Raw genomic sequence first — 25,774 nt, 5'->3', positions numbered from 1 at the left:
ATAATGACAATGACTTTATTTAAATATGTCGCAACTCTAATGCATTTAGCACCTGGTTAAACTGGATTGTGGCTGATTAACAAATAATACTGTTTTTGTGCAGAAAATACTGTGAACAACATTGGCACAAATGTTAAACGAATTCACTAGCTGGAGAGCCGTAAATGACTCCAGCAGGAATCATTTGGAGTTATTCTCTAATGACAGTCTGATAATGATTGGATATGGCAAATATGATGGAGCGCCACACACGTGTCTCCCCTCACCGGAGAAACATGGTGCAGCCAGTGCTCGTCCATACTCAAATCACAAATGAAGATCTTTCAGTGAACTTCAAACAGATTATCAAAACAATCCTGCGGGAATCAGGGAGCCATAAGTAAAATTACTACACCCGAGGCACTGGAAATGTCAAAATATAACCCTATTCCAAGCCAAGCAGAGCATCTCAACAGGATTACACCAAATCATCACGTTTTTCAAACTTCCCCAGCAATATCTTCCAAAGATCCTAAATCACAAATCACTAAATTATCTGCAGTTCTTCTTCATGACATCCTGAGCAACCTTATGGAGTATTACAACATTTTATCATGACTGCAACTGCAGTGGTAATGCAGATACAGGAAAAAAACAAAAAACAAATAATGAAATATTTACCTCACCCTGAAAAGACTGTGGTAGCACTACTCATAAATTTAGTTTCCATTATTGTGCTTTTGAAACGGCACGTTAGCAGGATAAAAAGCCAACCTGAGTCTGAGCTGTACATGTAGACGAACTTGGTCCACTTGTAGTGCTCGACAAGGCCGATCAGAGCGTCCTGGAGCTCAGGTCTCAGCTGGATCACAAACTGGTTGTTGGTATCAATGGGGAAGCTGGGCGTGACGAAGCACACGTGCAGAGCACCACAGAACGACATCAGCATGTTCATGGTCTTCCGGTCATACAGGCCGATGATGGCGTACACTCCTTTGGAGAACTGGGAACAAACTGAGAAGAGTACAGGAGAAGAAATGTAAGATTAATGTAATGGACATTAGATTTGCATTGTAAAATTCAATTTGCCAATAAAGTAGGTAATAAACACAAAAATATATATTTTTCTTATATCTTACGGCAGGGGGTTTCAAACTAGAGTCCATGGAAAATTTGATTTTACAAAAGATTTACAATAAAAGGGGTAACACTTTAGAGTAGGGAACACATATCACCGCTAATTATTCATTTGCTATTTGCTATTAATAGTTAGTAAGGTAGCTGTAAAGTTTAGCTATTGAGCAAGGTAAAGGGATATAGAAAATGCTCATGGAGAATAAGACATTAATATGGCCCTAAAAAGTACTAATAAACAGCCAACATGCTAATAAGCTACTAGTTAATAGTGAGAACTTGTCCTTAAAACATTTGTTTCTAAACAGTAGAATGACATTTAGGCATGTCAAAGTTAATGTGGTCATTTAAGATATTTGATATTAATTTTGGAACCGTATTTGTTGTGATATGCAAATTTAGGTTTATACCTACTGGGTAAATAAAATACACAGAAAAAAAGATACTTAACACAAATGTAAATATTTTTCAGTTCAGTTTCAGTTTCATGTTCTGAAAACTAGCTCTGGCTTTACAGTGACAACATAAAATGTTGTTGTTGTTGTTTACTTTAAAAATGCATAATATTTTTCTTACACATTATAAATAGTTATACTTTTTATCTTGATAGTAAGTCTTAAAAATAATAAATACTTAAAAAATAAAAAAAAGATTTAGATGTTTAGTTAGGTCCTTCACATAAAATGCAGACAAACACAAAATTAATTAATATGATTTATTTTTTTGAAGCGCTGATGCAACTACAACATCCGGAATAAAACATCAGCTCATTAACAATATAAAACTTGTGAAACACTCATTAGCCCAAATTTTCAATCAATACTCAGGGATGACAGAAGAAAGCAAGTGCTGGGTAGTCAATATGTTATCTAAAATTCTGTCATGATCACCCCTAAAAGCCCTTCCTCCTGAAAAACAAGACCTCAATACATCTTGCTCTTTGTAATTACAGTGACAGTGAAACCTCCACCCACCAATCATCTCTGCTCCAGCCCCCTCACAGTCAGCTAAACCCCATGTGCTTAAGAAGCACATGACAATTGATTTTTATTGCAGTACTCCAGAAGGGGGCCTGTTTCATATATTTGCGAGTCCTTTGTTGTAGACAGTGTCAAATCTGGGTCTCCTCAAGCAGAAAAGCTCCAAAACACTGGAAACACTGAGGTAATGGGTTTTCTACATGTTCACCTGAACTCCAACCTGTATCCTAGCTCATTCCCTTTACTTTTATCCTGTAATTATATAAATGTCCCTCTGGGACATGTCACTGCTCCACTGTCTTTTTGAAACCCTTCCACATTGCATACATTGATAATAATGCAGGTGTTTTTACATATATGGTGTTTTATTACAAATGTGCTATAATTATAAGAGCCTCGTTTACCATAAATTTCAATCTCAGTGGCTAAAATTCCAAAGCGTTTTCAGCTAAGACCTTCCATTCGTTCCAGCTAATGTATAATTCCAGGGGAGATTCGTACCATTTGCATTTAGACATGTTGGTCCCCTGGGTCTTTGAGCATGTGAATGAGGGATGTGCCACAGTTGTGACATACTTCAGCTCCAAATCTTCCCTTCAGGCGAGCAAACTTTCAAACCAGCCTCAGAAAACAACTCCGATAGCAGATAGCTTTCTCTGCTTCTCATCTACTACAGTCGGCACTATTTAAGTCTTAATAATCACCCTCATTGTCCCCTCCACAGCACTGATAGTGAGGACTGACAAATGTACTGTCGCTCGTAGATGTTTATCTTTTAAAACAGGCGATAAAGAGTAGATGCAAGGCTACACAATGCATTTATATCAATCATTTGGAAAGATAACGCAAGATTTCTGCGTGCACATCTTCTTTATCAGCGTTCTTCATGCCTACCGCAGATAAAAGGAGGAGGGAAACGGCAAACCATTTTTTATGCGGTGCTGGCTGGAAGGAGTATCAGGGTTTGAATCCTTGTGTTGGGGTATAGAGAGCATGTGTATGAATGTATAGTTGGGGGAGGGGGGGGGGGGGGGGGGGGAGAAAATACGTTTCCTGCCTGCGGTGATCTCCACGATCCTGAAAGATGTTTGTGACAGGTGGGTCCAGTCTGATCTTCAGTCACTGCAGTGAAGATGAGAGGAGCTCCTATGCATCAATCTGTTCCAGCAGCCTCTGTTCTCCTTGCCTTTGGTTATTGAGCAGCTGAGGTAAAAAGCGTGTTTGAACTCATGTGCAGTCTTGTGACATGGCCAAGAAACCAAAATGGTGACAGGAGGCATTTATGCCAACCATGGTCAATCAGAGATGCGGATTTGTACTGGTGATATTTTGACTGCGATGTGTTATACTGTAGCTGTATGAAAGGATTGTTTACCCAAAAATTTACATTTTGTCATCAGTTACTCACCCTCATGTCATTCTGACCCTTTATTTCTTGTATGAAACCCAAGAGAGACCTTTTAGGCAGAACGCCCAATCTTCACCATGTGTTTTCCTTAGAAAACAAGTGGATGGTTATTTTTACTGACAAGCTCCCGAAAGGACAAAAATAAAGCACCATATAAGCGGTCCATATGACTCATGCACTATATTCCAAGTCTGCTAAAGGCTCTAAAAAGTGTAACTGTCAATTGTTACCTTATTTCTACCTGATCTGATTCTTAAAAAAATTACTTGTAGTCAATTTGATAAATAAAACCAGTTTAGTTGCTTCCACATTTTATTTTTCCAGACAAAGCATTTTTTTTTTTTTTACAGTATTTACAGTAAGTTTGCATGAGCAACACCAGAATTTAACCTGTTATTTATAAAAATTTAATTTAATTTATAAAAATGGCATCTTTGGATTTGATGTGTCAGGTTTAACATCAAATAACACCAAATATTGGCACACGCGTCAAATTTGAGAGCTACAACAGAGACAGTTATCTGCAGCAACACAACACCTTAGGTCGGTTTCATACACAAATCTATTGTATGTCTTCTGAAGAATATTAAAACTAAAATAAAAGTCTTGATTTAAATTTTTACAAAATTGTAAGTAAAATAGTTCTAGTAATATTGTGAAATATTATTACACTTTAAAACAACTGTTTTAAATTTAATGCATCTTTGCTGAATAGGAGTATAAATTTCCTTAAGAAAAATTACTGACCCCAAACTTTTCAACACTGGTATGGAAAGTAGTGGATTACTTTTATGGTGCCGTTTTTGCTCTTGGAAATACAAAATCACTAACTAAGGCTGTAAGATTAATCAAAATCTTAAATCAGTTTAATTCATGTTTATTTGTAGGCTATAGCACATTTCACGATACACATCATTGCCAAGCAGCTTCACAGAAAATAAATTAATGTAATAAAATCACGATGTGAGCAATTTCTAAATGATTTCTCTGCCACCCCCCCCAAATTCCAACTTAATTGCTATGGTCATCAGTGGCGGACTGGCCATCGGGAGCACCGGTGACAGAATTCCCCGTGTCCTGGCAGACAATTTGGCCCGCTGGTCGCTGCCCTACATAGTTTGGTTGTTGTTCTTTTTGTTGCCTGCCGAATGTACTAAAGTGATTATTTCCGAATTCGGCATTCAAGAATATTAATAAAATTAAAGAAAACGAATTAAAATAATAAATCATGAATCGGTTAGTCTTGACTGGCATCGCGCTTCGCCTCGCGCATCCGCCAGAAGGATGCAAGACTCGAGAATGGAGTGTAGATTTCAAGATTCAAGATTCAAGAGTTTTATTCGTCACATACACAATTATACAGAGTATAACCAGCAGTGAAATGTAGGTCAGGTCCGCTCCAAGGACAGTGCAATTATAAAGTATACAAATATTAAGAGAAGAAAAGTAGAAAAAAATAAAATAAAATAAAAAGAATAAAATAAAAAGATAGATAAAAAATATAAATATAAATGTGCAGGTCAGTATGTTGTTGACTTAAATAGTACTAAGAGGAATGTGCAAAATAATGTGCAAAAAAGTTGTACAGGGTATATAATAGCAGCAATATGAGGTAGAGAAAAATTATGAATAGCTTATTGATATGGTGATATTTACATGGAGTCAAGTGATGTTATGACACAGAGTTAGAGTTTAGGAGCCTGATGGCCTGGGGGAAGAAGCTCCTCCTAAGTCTCTCAGTTTTTGCCATCAGGCTACGGAAGCGCTTACCAGAAGGAAGCAAAGTGAATAGCTGGTTACCAGGGTGATTTGAGTCCTTGATTATTTTGACAGCTCTATTTTTGCAGCGTTTGAGGTAGATGTCCTGCAGAGAGGGGAGAGCAGACCCTGAGATGCGCTCAGCTAAGCGCACAACTCTCTGTAGTGCTTTGCAGTCCTGATTGGAGCTGTTTCCATACCACACTGAGATGCACTGAGTCAATACACTTTCTATGGTCCCTGAATAGAAAGTTTTCAGGATTGCTGGTGAGACCCTGAATTTCCTCAGCTGTCGCAGATGGTACAGTCTTTGCCTGGCTTTCTTTACCTGAGTTTGGATGTGTGTAGTCCAAGTCAGGTTCTCGGAGATGTTTACACCGAGGTACTTGAAGCTACTCACCCTCTCCACAGGGGTCCCACTGATCATAAGAGGTGTGTAGGGCTGCTGCTGTCTCTTCCTGAAGTCCATGATCAGCTCTTTAGTTTTGCTCACATTCAGAGAGAGACAGTTGTCCTGGCACCATGATGTGAGTCTCTCTACCTCGTCTAAGTATGCGGTCTCATCGTTGTTGGAGATGAGGCCCAGAACCACAGTATCATCAGCGAATTTGACAATAGATGTGGAGCTGTGAGAGGACACGCAGTCATGCGTGTAGAGAGAGTAGAGCAGGGGACTCAGGACACAGCCCTGTGGGGCTCCTATGTTCAGAGTGATGGAGTTTGAGGTGAACTGGCCAACTTTCACCACTTGAGGTCTGCCGGTGAGGAAGTCTTGAATCCAGTCACAGAGTGAGGAGTTTAGGCCGAGGTCTGTGAGTTTAGATGCCAGTTTGATGGGGACTATAGTGTTGAAAGCTGAGCTATAGTCAATGAATAGCAGCCTTACATAATTTCCATTGTTGCTATCCAAGTGTGTGAGGGAAGAGTGGAGAACGTGAGAAATGGCATCGTCCGTGGATCTGTTTGGGCGATAGGCAAACTGAAGAGGGTCCAGAGTATCAGGGATGGAGGAGCAAATGTGGCTCTTTACAAGTCTCTCAAAAACCTTCATGACTATAGATGTGAGGGCAACTGGGCGATAGTCATTCAGGCAAGAGGGTTTATTGTTCTTTGGCACAGGGATAATGATGGATTTTTTGAATGAGGTGGGAACCACGGCGGTAGCAAGGGACTCATTAAAGATAGAAGTGAACAAACCAGCGAGCTGATCGGCGCAGGACCTCAGAACACGGCGGTTATCCCATCAGGTCCGGCTGTTTTCCTGACGTTCACTCTCTTTAGCGCCCTCCGAACCTCATCCTCCGACACGGTGATTACAGGATCATCGCTGCTCTGCCTGCTGCTTCCAGACGCGCTGGTCGGCAGAAACGCGCCACCGCCGTTGCCATCGAAGCGGCCGTAGAAGATGTTTAACTCGTCGGCCAGCAACGGATCTGCTCTCACCTCCGCGGAGGATTTGTTTCCGAAGTCACAGATGGTCCTCAGTCCCTGCCACATCCGTCGAGAGTCGTTGAGCTGGAAATGAGACTCAATTCTCTCTCTGTATCTGTGTTTGGCGGCTCTTACTGCGCGTCGGAGAGCATAGCACGATGCTTTGTACTCGCTCGTATTCCCAGACAGAAGAGCCTCATTGTAAGCGGCGGTGCGTGTGTTAACCGCGGCACGGATTGTTCTGTCCACCCACGGTTTCTGATTGGAGAATGTCCTTATCGTTATTGTTTCTGTAGCTTGCTCGGTTAGCGTGTTTACGAAGCTTAATGCTACATCCGTGAACTCGCTGACGTCAGAAGAACTCGCCCGGAACATGTCCCAGTCGACGTCATCAAGCGCCGCCTGCAGCATAGTCTCTGAGTGGGAGGACCAGCGCGTCACTACTCTCTGCACCGGAGGTTCCTGAACGAGCCTTTGTTTGTATCTCGGTGTTAGAAAGATGGCGGCATGGTCCGATTTGCCAAAAGCCGGTAGTGAGCGGGCTTTGTAGGCATCCTTGAACTGAGTGTAGCAATGATCCAGTGTGTTTGGTCCTCTAGTTGGACAGGATACATGCTGGTAAAAGTTCGGCATGACCTGCTTGAGGTTGGCTTTGTTAAAGTCCCCCGCGATGATGAAGGCAGCGTCAGGATGTTTGTTAATGTGGCCGCTGAGCACATCGTGAAGTTTAGACAAAGCCAAGCCAGTGTCCGCCTGTGGTGGAATGTACACAGCAGTAACAATGATCGATGAAAACTCCCGGGGCAGATAAAATGGGCGGCAGATAATGGAAAGATGTTCCAGATGAGGCGAGCAGGAACGCGACAGAATGGAGATATTCCTGGGGTCACACCATTTCTTGTTGATCATGAAACATACTCCTCCACCCCTGGATTTACCGGCCTCTGCTGTTCTGTCCGTCCGAAAGACAGAGAAGTTATCACTCGGCATTACAGCAGTGTCCGGGACCGAGGACGAAAGCCACGTTTCTGACAAACAAAGGATGTTACAGTCCCTAATGTCCCGTTGGAAACTAATCCTGGCTCTAAGATCGTCCATCTTATTCTCCAAGGATTGGACATTAGCGAGGAGAATGCTTGGGAGAGGAGGACTGTGAGCCCTTTTCCTGAGTCTGACTCGAATTCCAGCGCGCTTCCCGCGGTGTTTCTTGATCCGTCGCCTCGGGGGGTGTTGTTTATCTCCGCGTTCCGAAGAATCTCCAGAGGCCACGCAGGATTCGTGGATAAAGTGTCCTGAAACAGGTTGGTGTAGCGGTTTCCAATGTCCAAAAGTGTTTCTATGTTGTAGGTGATCAGTGCCGACGTGAGATGTGTAAAAAGAGAAAGTAAAACTAAGTAAAAAGGAAGGTAGAAGCAAATTCTCAGTGGAGCGAACCTCACGGCGTCCGAACACAGCGGCGCCATCTGTAAGCGACCAGGTGGAGCAGAGAGGCAAAACGGTCTTGTTCAGCACTTCAAGTGCAGACACTTTTTTTATTTACATCTGTAAATAGACTATTGTAGCTTTGTTGTATTGTAGTTTTGTGTCTGTTTACTTAGTTAAGCATTAGACTGCTAGCAAATGTTAGCAATAGCAGTCAATTAATTACTGCAAAACTACCAAAAGGACATAGTTACCATTGTAAAGAGTAGGACTTTAGCAGACAAATATTCACATCGTTGTATAACAGGTTTAGAGGGAGCTAAGGCAAACAACAACACAACGAAATTTAACATGGTTACTATAGTTAAACAATGGTAACAAAAAATTAACAATGGTTTTACACTATATAGTTCAACATGGTATTTGTAGTAGTAAAACTCTGGTTATACAATTGGTAATTAGTCTTCCAAAAAAAAAAAAGGTTACTTTTACCATAGGCCTAATAATACCATGGTTAATTTTCCTTATAGGACAAAACATGACCCATGATAATGCAAAAACGTGTTCAGTGTTAATATGTTTTCTATAAAGATATATTCAGGATGTAGCTATTGTTGTACCAATTTTGACATTTAGGTAAGATAAAACAAAAACATATGGTCCTAATGTAATAATGAATTTTTTCTCAAATAAAGTATACTATGTACAAACAAATTATAATGAGGTGGTTGTTTTGCAACAAGGCGGAGATGTGTTGATGAAAAAAAATTGTGACAAAAGTAAACACGCATAAGGGATAGAGAGATGTCAGGGAAAATGAAGAGACTAAAAAGGGAAATGGAAGTTCAAGTGATAACGTTGAATTATTTTGCACGGCCTCAGCCTAGGGATTTAAACTTTATGTGATGATGTTGATGGTCATACAAAAAATATTGTTGTCTATGGTTTCAAATTTTGTTGTGGGTTTATGGGATTGCCTGGATGAGTGTGAGATTTCCCGGCCTGAAATTTTGTCCACCACTGATCAGAAAAAATCAGAATCAGAATTGGCTTTGTTGTCAGGTATGTTTGCACATACGAGGAATTTGTTTTAGTGACAGTAGCTCCCCAGTGCGACAGAATGACAGCGACAGGACACAGATAATAATAATAAAATTAAAAATAATAATAGCCCCTTTCGCACCGCTTTAGTTCCAGAACTAAAAGCACAGTACTAAAGTACTGGGGCGATTTTGCACGAACTATTTCCCAGTGCCATTTAAAGGCATGCATTCGCACAGACAGTGGGTACTAGGAAGTGACGTAAGCTGGTCGACAGCGACGTCATTTGTACATGGCGTTCAACAACGTAAACAAAGAAGAACAACGTTAACAACAGGAGGATGGAGGACGCTGTGATCGGAGCGGTGTTTTTGTTTTGTCTGGCGGGTTTCACAGTAATGGACATGGAATGTTTACACAGTATATGTTTACACAGTGTTTTAAATCAAGGCGGGTGAAGGCGTTTTGATTCGGGTTTAGCCAATCAGCGTACACTTACTTCACGATAGTTCCTATAGACCAGGGGTTCTCAAAGTCTACATTCAAAGGTCCAAATCTGAATTTTCATCAGTGTCAAAGGTCCGGAACAACTGGTTATTACAAAATGTGTTTTTAATAAACATACATAACATATAACAAATAAATACTCATTTAAAAAAAAAGGTTCCCTTTGCATTCAAAATACTTTAATAACAAGTGCAAAAGTGGCAAAACAATTAATTTAAGTGTCAGCAGTAGAAGTCGACCTATAATGTTTTTTCTCTGGCCAATATTTAGAAATCAGGGCAGCCTATGGCCGATATATGATGCTGATTTTTTGGGCCGATTTTCTATTTTTTTCCCTTTATATCAAAAGAGAGTTTGCGTAAATGGTTATTGCAGGGCACAAGATAGTAAGAGTAGTAGTAGTAGCCTAATTCATAGTAATAATACATGGCTCAAAACTTAAGCACCTTCTCAAAACAGTTCTGAAGCATGCTTTTTCGTTTATGTTTGCTGACAGACACCAGTGTTTCCCGCAGACTAGCAAATGCAAGTTGATTCTCTGCCAGCAGGAGGCGCTGTTGGAGCGTGATATATAGCTGTTTCCCCGGTAACGACTGTAATCAAATAAGCGCTACTTTATCAGCCATTACAGGAAAGACCAAATGAAAATTGACATCAAAGCTTTTCTGAAGAAAACGGACAGTTCTTTTAAAAGATACATTCATATAAAAACACCCGCGCAGCATTTTATTCAACGAAGTATAAGCCTCTTGGAAAATCTATTTGTAGCGGTCAGTTTTGATATTGTGACAAGCCGCCACAAATAAATGTATACACTGGGCACTGCTATAAGACAAATTGCCATAATATAAGTGATAGCAAAACAAAACAAAAAAAATTAAAATATTAGCGGTGAAATGTCGCCCGATTACGTCAAACGTCATACGCTCACTGGATGTCATGATGACAACAAATGTCATGAAGGAAAAGTTTCAATATCTCGCCTGCAATTTCGGACCTTCTCCAAAGACATAAAAAAATAAGAATAAATAAACAAATGATTTACAAGTTTAACGTGCGTTTATCAAAGTAGGAAATATAATTAGTGTTCTTGAAATATGAAATAGAAGCGGGTCCGGATTGAATTCCCTCCGGGTCCGGATCCGGACCGGAGTCCGGACTTTGAGAAGCACTGCTATAGACTATAGGTTTTAGACCCTACTCTGAAGTAGGAGCTAATTTAGTTCCTCCAAACACAGTTCTAAACTAAAACAGTTCCTAGTTCCCACGGTGCGAACACGCCAAAAAGTGGGTAGTTCCACAATTAGTTTGGGTACTATGAAAAGGTTCCTGCGGTGCGAAAGGGCCTAATAATAAATTTACAAATATACAAAATGGACAATACGCAGAATAGAAAATTCAGTATGTACAGGTATGTTAGGTGCAAATTTGAAATGTAATAAGTGTGTTAAATAAAAAATAAAAAGTGTGATAGTGTTGTGTCTTTCGTGTTTATTGTTAGGAGTTAAATGTTCATGAGATGGATTGCCTGAGGAAAGAAACTGTTCCTGTGCCTCGTCGTTCAGACTACCTGGAAGCAGTCCAGACTACCCTCCGTAGTCTTCTGAGGTCAGATTTGGTAGCCGATGTGAATGTCCCACTTCAGGTCCTGAGAGATGGTGCTGCCCAGGAATCTGAATGACTCCACTGTTGTTACAGTGCTGTTCATGATGGTGAGTGGGGAGAGTGCAGGGGGATTTCTCCTGAAGTACACAATCATCTCCACAGTTTTGAGCGTGTTGAGCTCCAGGTTGTTAACACTTTAACCTTCAACCCCATTTAGGGCCTCGCAGGTGAAAATAACCTACCTGAATTAAAATGGTAACAGTTTGTGACAAAGTGTGCTTACACAAACAAATTAGGTATCTTTGGAAAGAAGAGACTCTGGGCTTTACTATCTATCATCCAGAGTTGATAATGCTCAAAAAGATAAAAAGTTATAGACACTGACGTGCCTTGAAAAATATTTTTCCACACTGAATGTTTTTTTATTTCATATACAAATACATGAAATAAGTCCTGGAGCAATCCAGAAAAGTAATGGATCGAAAGCCATGTGTCTCATCAGTTCATATTTCAAATTTGAAGAAGATACCATGAAAAATGAGATTCCTGCAATATTTTTTCTGAAACTATTTATAGTCCCCCCACCCCCCTGTTTGAGGAAAAATAACCACCAAATGGATTGCAGAATTATACAAGCTATTTTAGTCATTATACATGTTCCTGCATAGTTTTTCAATTATAAAATAATAGACAGATTTATTTGAGCACTAAAAAATACAAAAATAATTATTTGAGTAATAAAAAAGGAAAAAAAATAGAAAAAAATGCTTTGTATATAGTATGTATACTGAAGTATTCTTCGTTATTCGTTATTACAATGATAAATATCACTGCCAGACGTGAAGTGATATTGCCAGACATGGTCATAGAGTCAGTAAACACACGCTGATGTGCTTCCATTCAGATTATAATCAAACAGATGGGCCATATAATCAATAATAGCTGATCAATGAATCACAATGATAGCCGTCATAGAGTCGCTAATAAACACGCTGATGTGCGTCCATACAGATTATAATCATGCAGACACGGCCACATTCCCCACACAATACACACACACACATATAAAAAATGTAGAAGAAAAAAAAAACAGTTTTTTATGGATAAAGCAGATCGCTAAGTTATGCCCCGCTCAGATGACAGCGTGCGTCACAGAAGCGTCACTGCCGGCAGGAGGGAGCGCCAAATTCAAATAATCTATATTCCGCTTTTCTGAGACTTTTTTTTCCGTAGACGGTCTCATTATGTTTGTAAGACCGTATTCTACAAAATCGTTTTGTTTTTTTACCACCAAGACGCTGTTTTTGAGCGTAATTTATTCCATAACGGACGCGAACAATAACTCTCTGAAGAAATGAAACGTAAACAAAGGAATATTCATCCTTATTACAACGTTATTGTTTCGCTGGACTAAAAGTGCTCGCTGGGATGTTTTTCTGTGGACCCTTACCTCTCTAACTAAACTGGGATTTCAGCAGTGGACGCGTTTGTGGCTCGTTATTACAATGATAAAGGTACGTACGGCTTTTTTACTCTGCGTGTTTGGATGTGTACTGCTTACACAAATGTAGCAAATTTGTGCCACTCATTCCTTATAAGCTTTCCATCGAAAAACAGCGATCTGTCGTCGATGGTTGAGGCTTAGACCCTCAGAATGATATAGAGTTTGACAAGATTAACTTTGTCCCGTTTCATTTATTCTATTAGAAAACAATGACACATGCAAACAAAGAGCGTTCAGTGCGAGGTCGCTCTGGTGCAGGCTAACAGGTTAAGACTGCACCAGACAGACTGCTCCTTAACCTCCTGTCTGTAAGCAGACTCGTCACTGTCTTGGATGAGGCCGATCAGTGTGGTGTCGTCTGCAAACGTCAGGAGCTTGACAGAGGGGTCTTTATATGTGCAGTCATTGGTGTAGAGGAAGAAGAGCAGTGGGGAGAGAACAGCCCTGAGGAGCTCCAGTGCTGATCGTACGGGTGCTGGATGTGTATTTTCCCAGCCTCACTAGCTGCTGCCTGTCTGTCAGGAAGCTGTTGATCCACTGAAAGACGGAGGTGGGGACGGAGAGCTGAGTTAGTTTGAGCAGGAGGAGGTTTGGAATTATAATGTTAAAGGTCGAGCTGAAGTCCACAAACAGGATCCTCACATAAGTCCCTGGTCTGTCGAGGTGTTGCAGTATGTAATGCAGTCCCATGTCGACTGCATCATCCACAGACCGGTTTGCTCTGTAGGCAAACAGTCCTGATGTCCTTCAGATAAGCCAAAACCAGTTTTTCAAATGACTTCATGACCACAAATGATAGAGCCACAGGTCTGTAGTCGTTAAGTCCTGTTATCTTGGGTTTCTTTGGGACGGGGATGATGGTGGAGCGTTTGAAGCATGAAGGGACTTCACACAGCTCCAGCGATCTGTTGAAGATCTGTGTGAAGATGGGGGCCAGCTGGTCAGCACAGGATTTCAGACAGGCTGGTGTCACACCATCTGGGCCTGGTGCCTTTCTGCTCTTGTTCTTTTTGAAGACCTGGCGCACGTCATTTTCTCTTATCTGCAGTTCAGGTGTGGGTGAGAGGGGGGTTGCAGGAGGTGTGAATGGTGTTTTTTCAAACCTGCAGTAGAACTCATTCAGATCGTCTGCCAGTCGTTGATTCTCCACAGTGCTGGGGGATGGTGTCTTGTAATTGGTGAGGTCTTTCAGACCTTTCCACAATGAAGCCCTGTCACTGGAAGAGAATTAGATCCTTAGCTTATCGGAATAATTCCTCTTTGCCACTCTGATCTCCTTTTCCAGTGTGTATTTGGCTTGTTTATACAAGACTCTGTCCCCATTCCTGTAAGCATCTTCTTTGGCCTGACAGCGCTGTCTGTCTATCCTCACAGAAACTGATATAAGATGTTACAGTCTCTGTGAGCTCGTCCAGATCATTTGCAGCAGCTTCAAAAACACTCCAATCAGTAAGGTCGAGACAGGATTGTAAAACCCACTCGGTCTCATTAGTCCATCTCTTTACAGTCCTTAATACAGGTTTAGCTGACTTCAGTTTCTGCCTGTAGGTCGGAATAAGATGAACCAAATAATACCATGGTTAATTTTCCTTATAGGACAAAACATGACCCATGATAATGCAAAAACGTGTTCAGTGTTAATATGTTTTCTATAAAGATATATTCAGGATGTAGCTATTGTTGTACCAATTTTGACATTTAGGTAAGATAAAACAAAAACATATGGTCCTAATGTAATAATGAATTTTTTCTCAAATAAAGTATACTATGTACAAACAAATTATAATGAGGTGGTTGTTTTGCAACAAGGCGGAGATGTGTTGATGAAAAAAAATTGTGACAAAAGTAAACACGCATAAGGGATAGAGAGATGTCAGGGAAAATGAAGAGACTAAAAAGGGAAATGGAAGTTCAAGTGATAACGTTGAATTATTTTGCACGGCCTCAGCCTAGGGATTTAAACTTTATGTGATGATGTTGATGGTCATACAAAAAATATTGTTGTCTATGGTTTCAAATTTTGTTGTGGGTTTATGGGATTGCCTGGATGAGTGTGAGATTTCCCGGCCTGAAATTTTGTCCACCACTGATCAGAAAAAATCAGAATCAGAATTGGCTTTGTTGTCAGGTATGTTTGCACATACGAGGAATTTGTTTTAGTGACAGTAGCTCCCCAGTGCGACAGAATGACAGCGACAGGACACAGATAATAATAATAAAATTAAAAATAATAATAGCCCCTTTCGCACCGCTTTAGTTCCAGAACTAAAAGCACAGTACTAAAGTACTGGGGCGATTTTGCACGAACTATTTCCCAGTGCCATTTAAAGGCATGCATTCGCACAGACAGTGGGTACTAGGAAGTGACGTAAGCTGGTCGACAGCGACGTCATTTGTACATGGCGTTCAACAACGTAAACAAAGAAGAACAACGTTAACAACAGGAGGATGGAGGACGCTGTGATCGGAGCGGTGTTTTTGTTTTGTCTGGCGGGTTTCACAGTAATGGACATGGAATGTTTACACAGTATATGTTTACACAGTGTTTTAAATCAAGGCGGGTGAAGGCGTTTTGATTCGGGTTTAGCCAATCAGCGTACACTTACTTCACGATAGTTCCTATAGACCAGGGGTTCTCAAAGTCTACATTCAAAGGTCCAAATCTGAATTTTCATCAGTGTCAAAGGTCCGGAACAACTGGTTATTACAAAATGTGTTTTTAATAAACATACATAACATATAACAAATAAATTTAGCTTATCGGAATAATTGTCACACCATGGTGTCACACCATCTGGGCCTAGTGCCTTCCTGCTCTTGTTCTTTTTGAAGACCTGGCGCACGTCATTTTCTCTTATCTGCAGTTCAGGTGTGGGTGAGAGGGGGGTTGCAGGAGGTGTGAATGGTGTTTTTTCAAACCTGCAGTAGAACTCATTCAGATCGTCTGCCAGTCGTTGATTCTCCACAGTGCTGGGGGATGGTGTCTTGTAATTGGTGAGGTCTTTCAGACCTTTCCACAATGAAGCCCTGTCACTGGAAGAGAATTAGATCTTTAGCTTATCGGAATAATTCCTCTTTGCCACTCTGATCTCCTTTTCCAGTGTGTATTTGGCTTGTTTATACAAGACTCTGTCCCCATTCCTGTAAGCATCTTCTTTGGCCTGACAGCGCTGTCTGTCTATCCTCACAGAAACTGATATAAGATGTTACAGTCTCTGTGAGCTCGTCCAGATCATTTGCAGCAGCTTCAAAAACACTCCAATCAGTAAGGTCGAGACAGGATTGTAAAACCCACTCGGTCTCATTAGTCCATCTCTTTACAGTCCTTAATACAGGTTTAGCTGACTTCAGTTTCTGCCTGTAGGTCGGAATAAGATGAACCAAACAGTGTTCAGAGAGTCCTAAAGCTGCCCGTGGACAGAGTGATATGCGTCCTTTATTGTTGTGAAACAGTGATCCAGTATATTACTGTCTCTGGCGGGACATGTATTTTGGCAGTTCACGGGAGAGATTTGCTTCATTAAAGTCCCCTAGAATGATTAAAACAGAGTCCGGGTGTTGTTGTTCTGTGTCTGTAATCTGATCAGCGAGTTTCTGTAAAGCGGAGCTCATGTGCGCTTGCGGTGGGATGTAGACACTCACAAGAATGAACGAGCAGAACTCCCGTGGCGAGTAGAAAGATTTACAGTTGATGAAAAGCGTTTCTAGATCTGAACAGCACATCTTCTTTAACACGGTTACATCTGTACACCACCTTTCATTGATGTAGAAGCATGTCCCGCCGCCGCACGATTTCCCCGTTGATTCCATGTCGCGATCTGCTCTGATCAGCGTGAAGTTAGGAAGATGAATCGCGCTGTCCGGGATGACGTCATTCAGCCAGGTTTCCGTGAAACACAGAGCAGCAGAGTTTGAAAAGTCCTTGTTTAACCGGGAAAGCAGAAGGAGTCCGTTTTGTTGTATAGAGAGTGGAGATTCGCCAGATGGATGCGAGGCAACGGCATTCGAAATCCACGCTGTCTGAGCTTCACGAGTGCGCCGGCTTGCTTCCCCTGTCTGCGCGTTCTGAAGCATCTAAAGCTTCAGACCGACCACTATGTACAGCAAAACATCCGAATAATCGAAAACCGGTTGGAGATTTTGTGGTGCGTTCTGCGGAATGCGCAGCAGTTCTTCCCTGGTGAAACTGATCGTGTTGGACAAACAAAAAACAGGAAAAACTAACAAAAACACTAAAACAACTGGAGAGCCAAGCACAATGGCTGCCATGCGCGGCGCCATCTTAAGTACAAGCACATAAACGTACTTGTATTTACCCATATTCACATTGTATGGTCTGTTCTAGACACATGTTGTAACAGCTTTTTGATAAAGCTCTAATTGGTTTTGTTTTTCCGAAATGCATTCATGGATATAAAATGTGTAAGGAAAAGGGATGTAACAATTCACTCAACTCATGAAGCGATACATTCATATAAAACCCTACTCCCAGTTGTATCACGATTCCTTTAACATCTCAACCAACTTAAATTGGCACATATTTTTATTGATTTTCAACCAGCTCAGGGTGCATAGTCTTAAAATCGAATTAAATTAAGCGTAATCCTAATATTGCAACCCAATCTCATGAAAGTTTGTATCAATAGCACGAGTTTAAGCTTCGATTTGGTGTACTGTGTTTATACGCAGAAATTGACTTTGGCATGCATATAATACGCAATGGGTAGGATTAGGGGTAGATAAGTAACATATGTATGTGAAAACTATATCTCATATGTACACCAACAAATTGCGTATCATATGCACATGAAAACAGAAGCTTGTTCATTCTGCATTACAAAATAATATTATATTAGGGTTGAAATGACATTGGTATGAGCTAATGTCAAAATTTTAATTTTTGGGTGAACTTTTCCTTACAAAATTATGAAAAGGTGGCAGCCCATCGCTGAATCCTGTAGCATTAGGGCCCAGCGTTTTACTCAGCGAGAAAATCCCTAGATCATTTCAGAGATTACAGCCAAACGGGCTCTTTTTGTCACCTAACAGAATCAGATTTTGTCCCTAGTGTCCTCTAAGTGGCTTGTAGCCTCAGTCTTTGCAAGATGATATATCTGATAAGGTACATTTTTATCACTGTATCATTCCAGCCCGGTGAAGGTCGGGGAGCATGTAGCCCCACAGGCACATATCCTGAAATCACCACAGCTAACCTCAGCCCGCCTGTGCCATTCACTCTGAACTGAGTCCAGTTCCTAACGGCTAATGATACTAATGCCATACCCGTCATCTATAATCAACGATGAAGTTTCAACTGGTATCAAAAAAGCATCCATATTTCACAATGCTTAATTTTAATTGCATCTAATTACTGGAAGTTCTTGCTGGCGGCTTTGCAGATGAAGCTAACATGGCTGCGTGAGCTATCCTTGGCAATCTTCATTGGATATTCAGGCTAGCTATTGCATCAAGACACTCGCTGTCTTTAAAGTCTTCCATCACTTGTATAGAAAGCTTCGAATTAAGGAAACCACACAGGTAAAAGCTCTTCAGCGGTCTATGTGAGTTCCACAGGGAAGACACACAAAACAGTGTTTGTTCCTGAACTCCCTGTGACGAGAGCTTCAATGGGTCTCTTTGGAGCCCGTCTGATTGACATGCTGTAGACATTTGGCCCGACTGCATGTCAACGTGATGAAAGGACTGATACGTGCTGAAAGGAGGGCCACGGGACTAATGCCAAGAACAGACTGTCATAAAGGCTTGTGATATGGCAAAAGCAGAAACAGATTCTTAAAATAATTCATGTATGGAAGAAAATTAATCTGTCCTATTCACAATAGACAAAAGCCCATTGGCCAGGTTTAAAATGATGTGATGATGGGGTTTATTCAACTATAAAAGGCATGAGGAGAAACACTCATCGCCATCATGACATGACACTGACTGGTTATTTCAACCGTTTCGACGTACTGCATGTAGCTCACTATTCATCAGCGCAACTGACAGTTTCAACTTTGACATTACATCAAAGGTGCATGCAATTCTTCAGCGTTAATATTGTATAGCCATTTTCATGTGGGCTGATGTTGCGTTTGAAAACCTCTAAGGGCCAATTCTAATAAACTGTTTACTGTCAAATACTGTGATGCATTTCAAATGAAGGCTGAAATGTAGCACTGCTTGAAGATAAATAGTTTGAAAATTAAATTATCATAATTTACTCGCCCTCATCCACAAACCTGTGTGCCTATATTCTGCTGAACACAAACAAGATATTTTGGGGAATGGTTCAATTGTTTATATCCTTACAGTAAAAGTCAGTGGGATCTAATCTACATTGGGACCCATTGACTTGCATTGTATGACATTTTTCAAAAATGTATCTGAAATGACATGAGAGCAAGTAAATGATGAGCTCACATTCCCCTTCATAAACACTCTACATCATGGGACCCTTATAAGTGAGCGTTAATTTCTGTAGGCGTATAATCCCAGATGAACTTCCACTATTCAATTTGCCGTTCCTGAAGTAATTATCACTATATAGGCAACCGTATTGTACAACCTGTCCACTGCAGTCTAATCTTAACACTTCATTCCTTTCTATATAACACTGTACAGTGTCTTGCCATGTCAATTAAAGTTCACAATTATGAGAGCAGGTTAAACTCTCCTTCACGTGGTAATTTGGGGAACAATTTTCTTTCTCAGAAGAACACCTGTCCTATTCCAACTAAACATTGTCAGTTCCCTCCTACATAAGTGGATTTTTTACCATAACTCCCTTTGTGGCTCTGCTCCCACATGCATATATCAAAACCCCTGAAAATAATCACTTTGGCTATGATGCAATGAATAATAGATTAAATGAATCTATTTGAGTCGTGCTAAACGGTTACTGTAGCTCTTCAGAGTCAAGGCAACTTCTGTAACCAGTTCAGGCACATATCTAAGAAAATAAGAGTCTGTACTGCTGTGTGTGCCAAATAGAAAGCCTTTACATGTGTTATACAAAGTAGTACATATTTCATGAGTAAAAGATGACAAAGGCTGTTTTTCTTTGCTCGTATCAGATGCTTTGAAAAGTGAGAAATGCTATAACATATGAAGTGAACATCCAAACAACTGATCTGGTTTGCAGCATTCAATACAGCAACATATGTTCAGAAATACATGAGACCACATTGCCGTTGTAGCGTAAACATTACTCTGTCCTGATGTAATCCCAGACAACAAGGACCACCTATTTCTGTAAATTACATTACATCACTTGCTCACCAATGGATCCTCTGCAGTGAATGGGTGCCGTCAGAATGCTGATAAAACAGCTGATAAAAACATCCACAAGTTCACGAGTTCACACTTACATATATTAGCTGGAGTAAGGTAATGCGTATTTGGCGTGCTGTCCAGGGAAGGGCTCCTAGCTCGGGAATGGCCCGAATCCAGAGTACCCTTTGTATAAGTGTAGTAAGAACACAAAGTGGGGAGAAGGGGCGGTGGAGGGATGCTGATTAACCGTCAAAGGATAGAGGTATGTCAGCTGTATTTATACCTATGGTGTTGATTAACTTGAGTGCACTCCAGTTGTGTTAATTAGGCTAAATATCTGACGCGCTCCTCCCGAACTTTAATAAAACATAATTTATCCACATGACTCCAGTCCATCAATTATCATCTTGTGAAGTGTCAGAAACAAATCCATCATTAAGACAATATACCAAAAAAATGTTCATCCCCTGTTGTTTTCTCACATCAAAATCCACTGACATATTTGTTTAGAACTGTTTTGGAAAGTTTTTGCTTGTAAACGGGTGCTTGATCTGTGCATATTTCTCTCCTGAATCAGATGAGATGACCTTTTCACTGGAGAAAGCAGTATAATGGATAGAAACTTGTATTTTAGCTGGAAGCAAATGTTTTTAAAAAGTCTTAATGATCATTTTGCTTATTACAAACACACAGCTTGTTCCTTCACAAGCTATTAAATGATTGACTGAAGACGTCTGGATTACTTGTGGATTATTGTGATGTTTTTATCAGCTGTTTGGACTCTCATTCTGACGGTACCCATTCACTGCAGAGGAGCCATTGGTGGGCAAGTGATGTAATGCTAAATTTATCCAAATCAGTTCCAGTGAAGATACAAATTCTATATTTTGGATAGTTTGAGGGCGAGTAATTTTTCAGTAAATTTTCATTTCTGGGTGAACTATTCCTTTAACCTAAATGTCATTGGCTAATCAGTCAATTATTTGCCAATTAATGGATAGTGGAAAAAAACAAGCTCAAATGGGCTTGAAATTATAAACTCACTCTGTACTACTGTATTGTTATTATAGCGGGTTGGTCATTTGCCCTCATAACAAGCAAAAGCACATCTGAAGACACAGTTCTCCTGAACATATCAATCAAGTAACAAAAACACTGATTTTCTTTTATTATATTTCTTAAAGCCCAATTCATTGTTCTCTAGTCCCTGTTTGTTCTTGCAGCAAAAGAGGCAAATGATCAAATTATAATCAAACTGAATTTTGTTACACCTCCTGGCACACAAACTGCTCTAGTGATCTCAGGTTTTATTCTGGGAAGGTGTATGTAGCGATTAGAGGACAAGACAGCAGCCATGCACAATCGCCCTGATGAGCGAACTCTCTGCAGATGTAATTAGCTCCATATAATTACTTTCACACTTCCCTGTGACAAGAACATACAGACTCAGCCCTTACTTTGTGTGTTAAACTTTCCTTTGATAACCTCCCTCTAATAAGATCCTCTCCGGTGTCACCCTATAAAAATGCCCTAAGGAGTCCCTTAAAATGGAAAACATCGCTCCAGTCCTAGTTTCTCTGCTCAGCCTCCAGTAAACAGCATACTCTGCTTTGAGGCACTGCGACTCACTTAAAAGGGCACCACTGATGTGTACACGAGAGAGCTTTGTCACACGCACTCATATGGGAAAGATATAGCACATATGAACTTTTCAGGATGATCAGTCTACTGTGCTAGTGTCAAAATATCTCAAACATCTGAAATCTCTTCTCCTCATCAAAAGCTGTTTGCATGCTAAGCATTACACAGTGTTGTACGTCGCTGGCAGGGTTGAACACAAACATGGAAAGGTTGTCTGTGTCAATCTCAGACATCAAAGGACAACATTTGTGACTGACAGCCAGCTGAGCTAGGGATGACGATGTTTTCTCTGTTCGGCTCATCTAAAAATGTTCATATTAGCAATGTAAAGGATGCATTTCATATTCTATCTCATGACAGAAAATATGCTGTCAAATCTGTAAATACATTGCGAAAAAAACATGTTAAATGTAACAACTGTGGTGCCATAAATTTGCAGAAAAAGGTTATGATGATGCTTCAGGCAACGTTTCAACAGAAAAAATAGACTAAAATAATGCAATAAACAACATAAAATGCATAACCTTACATAACTGATAATGAAGATGCATTTTAATGAACTATTTGAATGAAATCAAATTTAATGCACCACACAGTGACTTCTAGTGACTTCTAAAGGCTAATATATTTAATTTGTAAAAGTAAATGCATTGACTTGCTAAATATATTGTTTTGCACCATAAATAATGTGATGCATCATGCAAAAAAACTACAGCAAAATGACATGCACTGTCCTGTTAAACCTAATATATTTTTAACTGTATATAGTTAACCAGTAATTTTTTCTGCAAATTTACTTTTTTTATCATTTAAAGTGCATTTATTTCATGAAGATTGCATAACCTATTTTGTAAACGGGCACGTGGTCATGAAAGGAGTGAAATAAACAACTGGCAAAAGCCGCATTTGTAAATGTGAAAACACACCACTGGCGTGTGTCAAATTCAACCTCAGGTATTGTGTCAAATTCCAACCCCCCTATAGGGCATTTTGCCAGCTTTGCAGTTCCACCTGACATCTTGACGTTATTCTTGACAGTAATCCAGTTGAGTTTAAGACTGTATAAGTGAAGGCACGTTTACAGCAACAAAATGTCTGAGGTTCTCCTACTTCGCTAAACCTAGATATTTTCACGAGCATAAATCATCAATTCATCATGTGCGGAGTCGTACAGAAATTCAGCAAAGCAACAAGCGTGATGGAAACAGGTCGTGCGCACTGCAGAGGTTTGGTTTTGGGAATAGTAACAGACCTCTGAGAGATACATAATACAGAACTTACAGGCGTATGTCATGGCAAAGCTGCTCCCCGTGTCCACCATGTCCACTTGTGGTACCAGTTTGGGAACATCATTGTGTTGAGAGAGCGCGAAACGGAACACGTCGTATTCATGGGAGTCGGTTGGAAACAAACCTCCTGTCGAGATTACAATAAAGTCATTCAGGAACAATAACACGTACATGGAATATTTAAACCCAAATGGCTAACTGTACCTCATCATGTTCGACGGAAACTTTAAATCACTGTCAGGACACGGTTATGAACAATAGCCACTGAGTACTCACCTATGTTGATGTTACTTGGGAAACTTGAACATGAACACAACCCAAGCAAACCGGTTAAGAGTAAGACGAAGCTTTGCCACATATTTCCGTTTGCATTTGAGAAACTGACAAAAAGCCAAATGCCAAACATCTATATTCCAAAGTCTTTGTCTCTTCACTCACACTGAGCCCATAGCGGTAACACAGAGCCAGCAGAGCGCAGTGAATCCCAGTCAGTCCTGTTGGTAATACCGGTGGGTGACTGAATAAGCGTGTCTCTGACAGCCCTACTTACAATGAACACACTGTCTGTAGTGTCAGCAGAAGAAAGAAAACGCGGATCTTGATTGCTTTCTAAACACCATCACCGCGCGCTCCCGGTAAGTCGTTACTCTGCTCAGAGTAGAAGAGCAAATGACTGGGTAAACTTGAAGCCGTGCGCAGACTGTACCATTTTATAGCAGCTTGATTTCTCCGATTGTTATGCAATATGTAGCTATGTATGATTTAGGCTACTCTAACCAACATAAAATATCTATATTAAGAGCACTAAATGGGAGCCTTGAGTGTGATAAACAGATAAAAGCTTATGAACAACAGAAAATTAAGTGGGACGCTTGGTGCAAACGATGTCATCCAACAAGAAAACAAACACAGTGATTTAAACACCGCATCTTTTTCTTTATATGGGTCAATGACAAATATAAATATCAAAAGGTTTAAAAACATGTACAACTTCTTAGAAATATATTTCATGTTGGTGTCATACGTTTAAAAAAAGTTTATATTTTCATTTAAAAAAAAAAAATGTTGATTTGACTGTCAATGTCAAGTATGCCAAAATAAACCAAGTAGGGCTTGCTGCAGTCCACAAGATCCAGGGGGCGTGGTTGGATCTACATCTACATCTAACACAGTCTCATAGTCGTGGCCTTATGGATAGAGAGTTGGACTTGTAACCCGAAGGTCGTGGGTTTGAGTCTCAGGTCCGGCAGGAATTGTAGGTGGGGGGAGTGAATAACCAACACTTTCTCTCCACCCTCAATACCACGACTGAGGTGAGACCCTTGAGCAAGGCACCGAATCCCCAACTGCTCCCTGGGCGCCGCAGCATTGGCTGCCCACTGCTCCGGATGTATGTTCACTACTGTGCAGAGCACAAATTCTGAGTATGGGTCACCATACCCCTTCCCTTCCCTAAGGGGTGGAGATTGGTAGGTTTAGGGGTGGAGATGGGTAGGTTTAGGTATATCTTTTAGTTTAGGTGGATCTTGTGGGCTGCAGCGAGACGCTCCTCAAATATACAACAAAATCAATTTTGTCAGTAAATTTTTGTATTTCAACATATTTCTGTTACACAAATTAATTAAACTAAAATGGAATTTCCCTAATATTATGCATCTTATGCTCAAATACTGATTAATTTGTTTTCAATCTAGTTGACGTGCACACACACACCGTGAACACACACCCGGAGCAGTTGGCAGCCATTTATGCTGCGGCGCCCGGGGAGCAGTTGGGGGTTCGGTGCCTTGCTCAATACCTCAGTCGTGGTATTGAGGGTGGAGAGAGTGCTGGACAATCACTCCCACCACCTACAATCCCTGCCGGCCCGAGACTCGAACCCGCAACCTTTGGATTACGAGTCTGACTCTCTAACCATTAGGCCACGACTTCCCATTTAAAACACACATCATCAGTTAGGTCATCACGGTTTATCAGAATGATGTCACACAGTCACAATGCCTGTTTAAACTTAAGTAAAATATACCCCAATTCTACCCAGTAGCTATGTAATAGAAGACAATTGTTTTAAGGTTCATACTCACTCTGAGCCAGTGCTTTGAATAATAACCATGACCCAACATTTCTTTTCATGAAACAGATTTTCTTTTAGAATGAAATCACATAGCGGAGTCCATAAAACACTCATGAAATGAAAAGATGATATGAAACCTACAAATCTTAGGTTTGTATCAATAATTGCATTGCACACAATATAGCAGAGCATGGCACAAATTGCACCTAAACTATTCTATGAATTAATAAATGATAAATGCACATTATAGTCACATCTATATTAAATGTACTGTAATGTATTGCAAACTGAAACTGTCTGTGCTTTCTGAATTAAGGCTTTTCATGCTGTATAGTGAAATGCATGAGTAAAAACTATCACATACAATACATTCCATGATTTTATCTAGGCTAAAGACATTTTATTTTGGTTGTGATGATCAATGATTGTTCACCTCTAAGTAGTTACTACACCTTTTATCTATATTTTCTACTCTTATCCGGTTATCCATGCATGCTCTTAAAACTACAGCGGTTTAATATAATCATAACATTGGGCTGAAGACGAGTGCTGTCCACTGAGATTAGATTACATTATCAGTGACATAGCCCTATATAATTAAGACGGCACAAATGGCTTCATCAACTTCAGGATGTAATGACATTAACATCCATGACATGGACCAATTACAGTGTGGTGGAGCTCCAGTCCCCCTTGGCGTACCAACAGAAGGAGGAACTCCACTTC

General features: G+C 40.4%; 1 protein-coding gene across 1 annotated transcript in view; it reads right to left on the bottom strand.

Annotated features, from left to right (window-relative positions):
• LOC306855581 (glutamate receptor 1-like) overlaps positions 1 to 23,380 on the bottom strand; it is a gene marked incomplete at both ends in the record, with an annotated part of 68,941 nt that extends 45,561 nt beyond the window's left edge. The window contains 3 exons of the mRNA XM_079394345.1: positions 754 to 993; positions 22,967 to 23,101; positions 23,251 to 23,380. Coding sequence (XP_079250471.1) covers positions 754 to 993; positions 22,967 to 23,101; positions 23,251 to 23,380 — 505 coding nt within the window. The remainder of the gene's footprint in view (positions 1 to 753; positions 994 to 22,966; positions 23,102 to 23,250) is intronic.
• Between the last annotated feature and the right edge of the window lie 2,394 nt (positions 23,381 to 25,774).

Source organism: Barbus barbus (assembly GCF_936440315.1).
Source record: "Barbus barbus genome assembly, chromosome: 36".
Taxonomy (NCBI): Eukaryota; Metazoa; Chordata; class Actinopteri; order Cypriniformes; family Cyprinidae; genus Barbus; species Barbus barbus.
The sequence above is the reverse complement of the archived record's forward strand: the minus strand, read 5'-3'. Positions and strand labels throughout refer to the sequence as shown.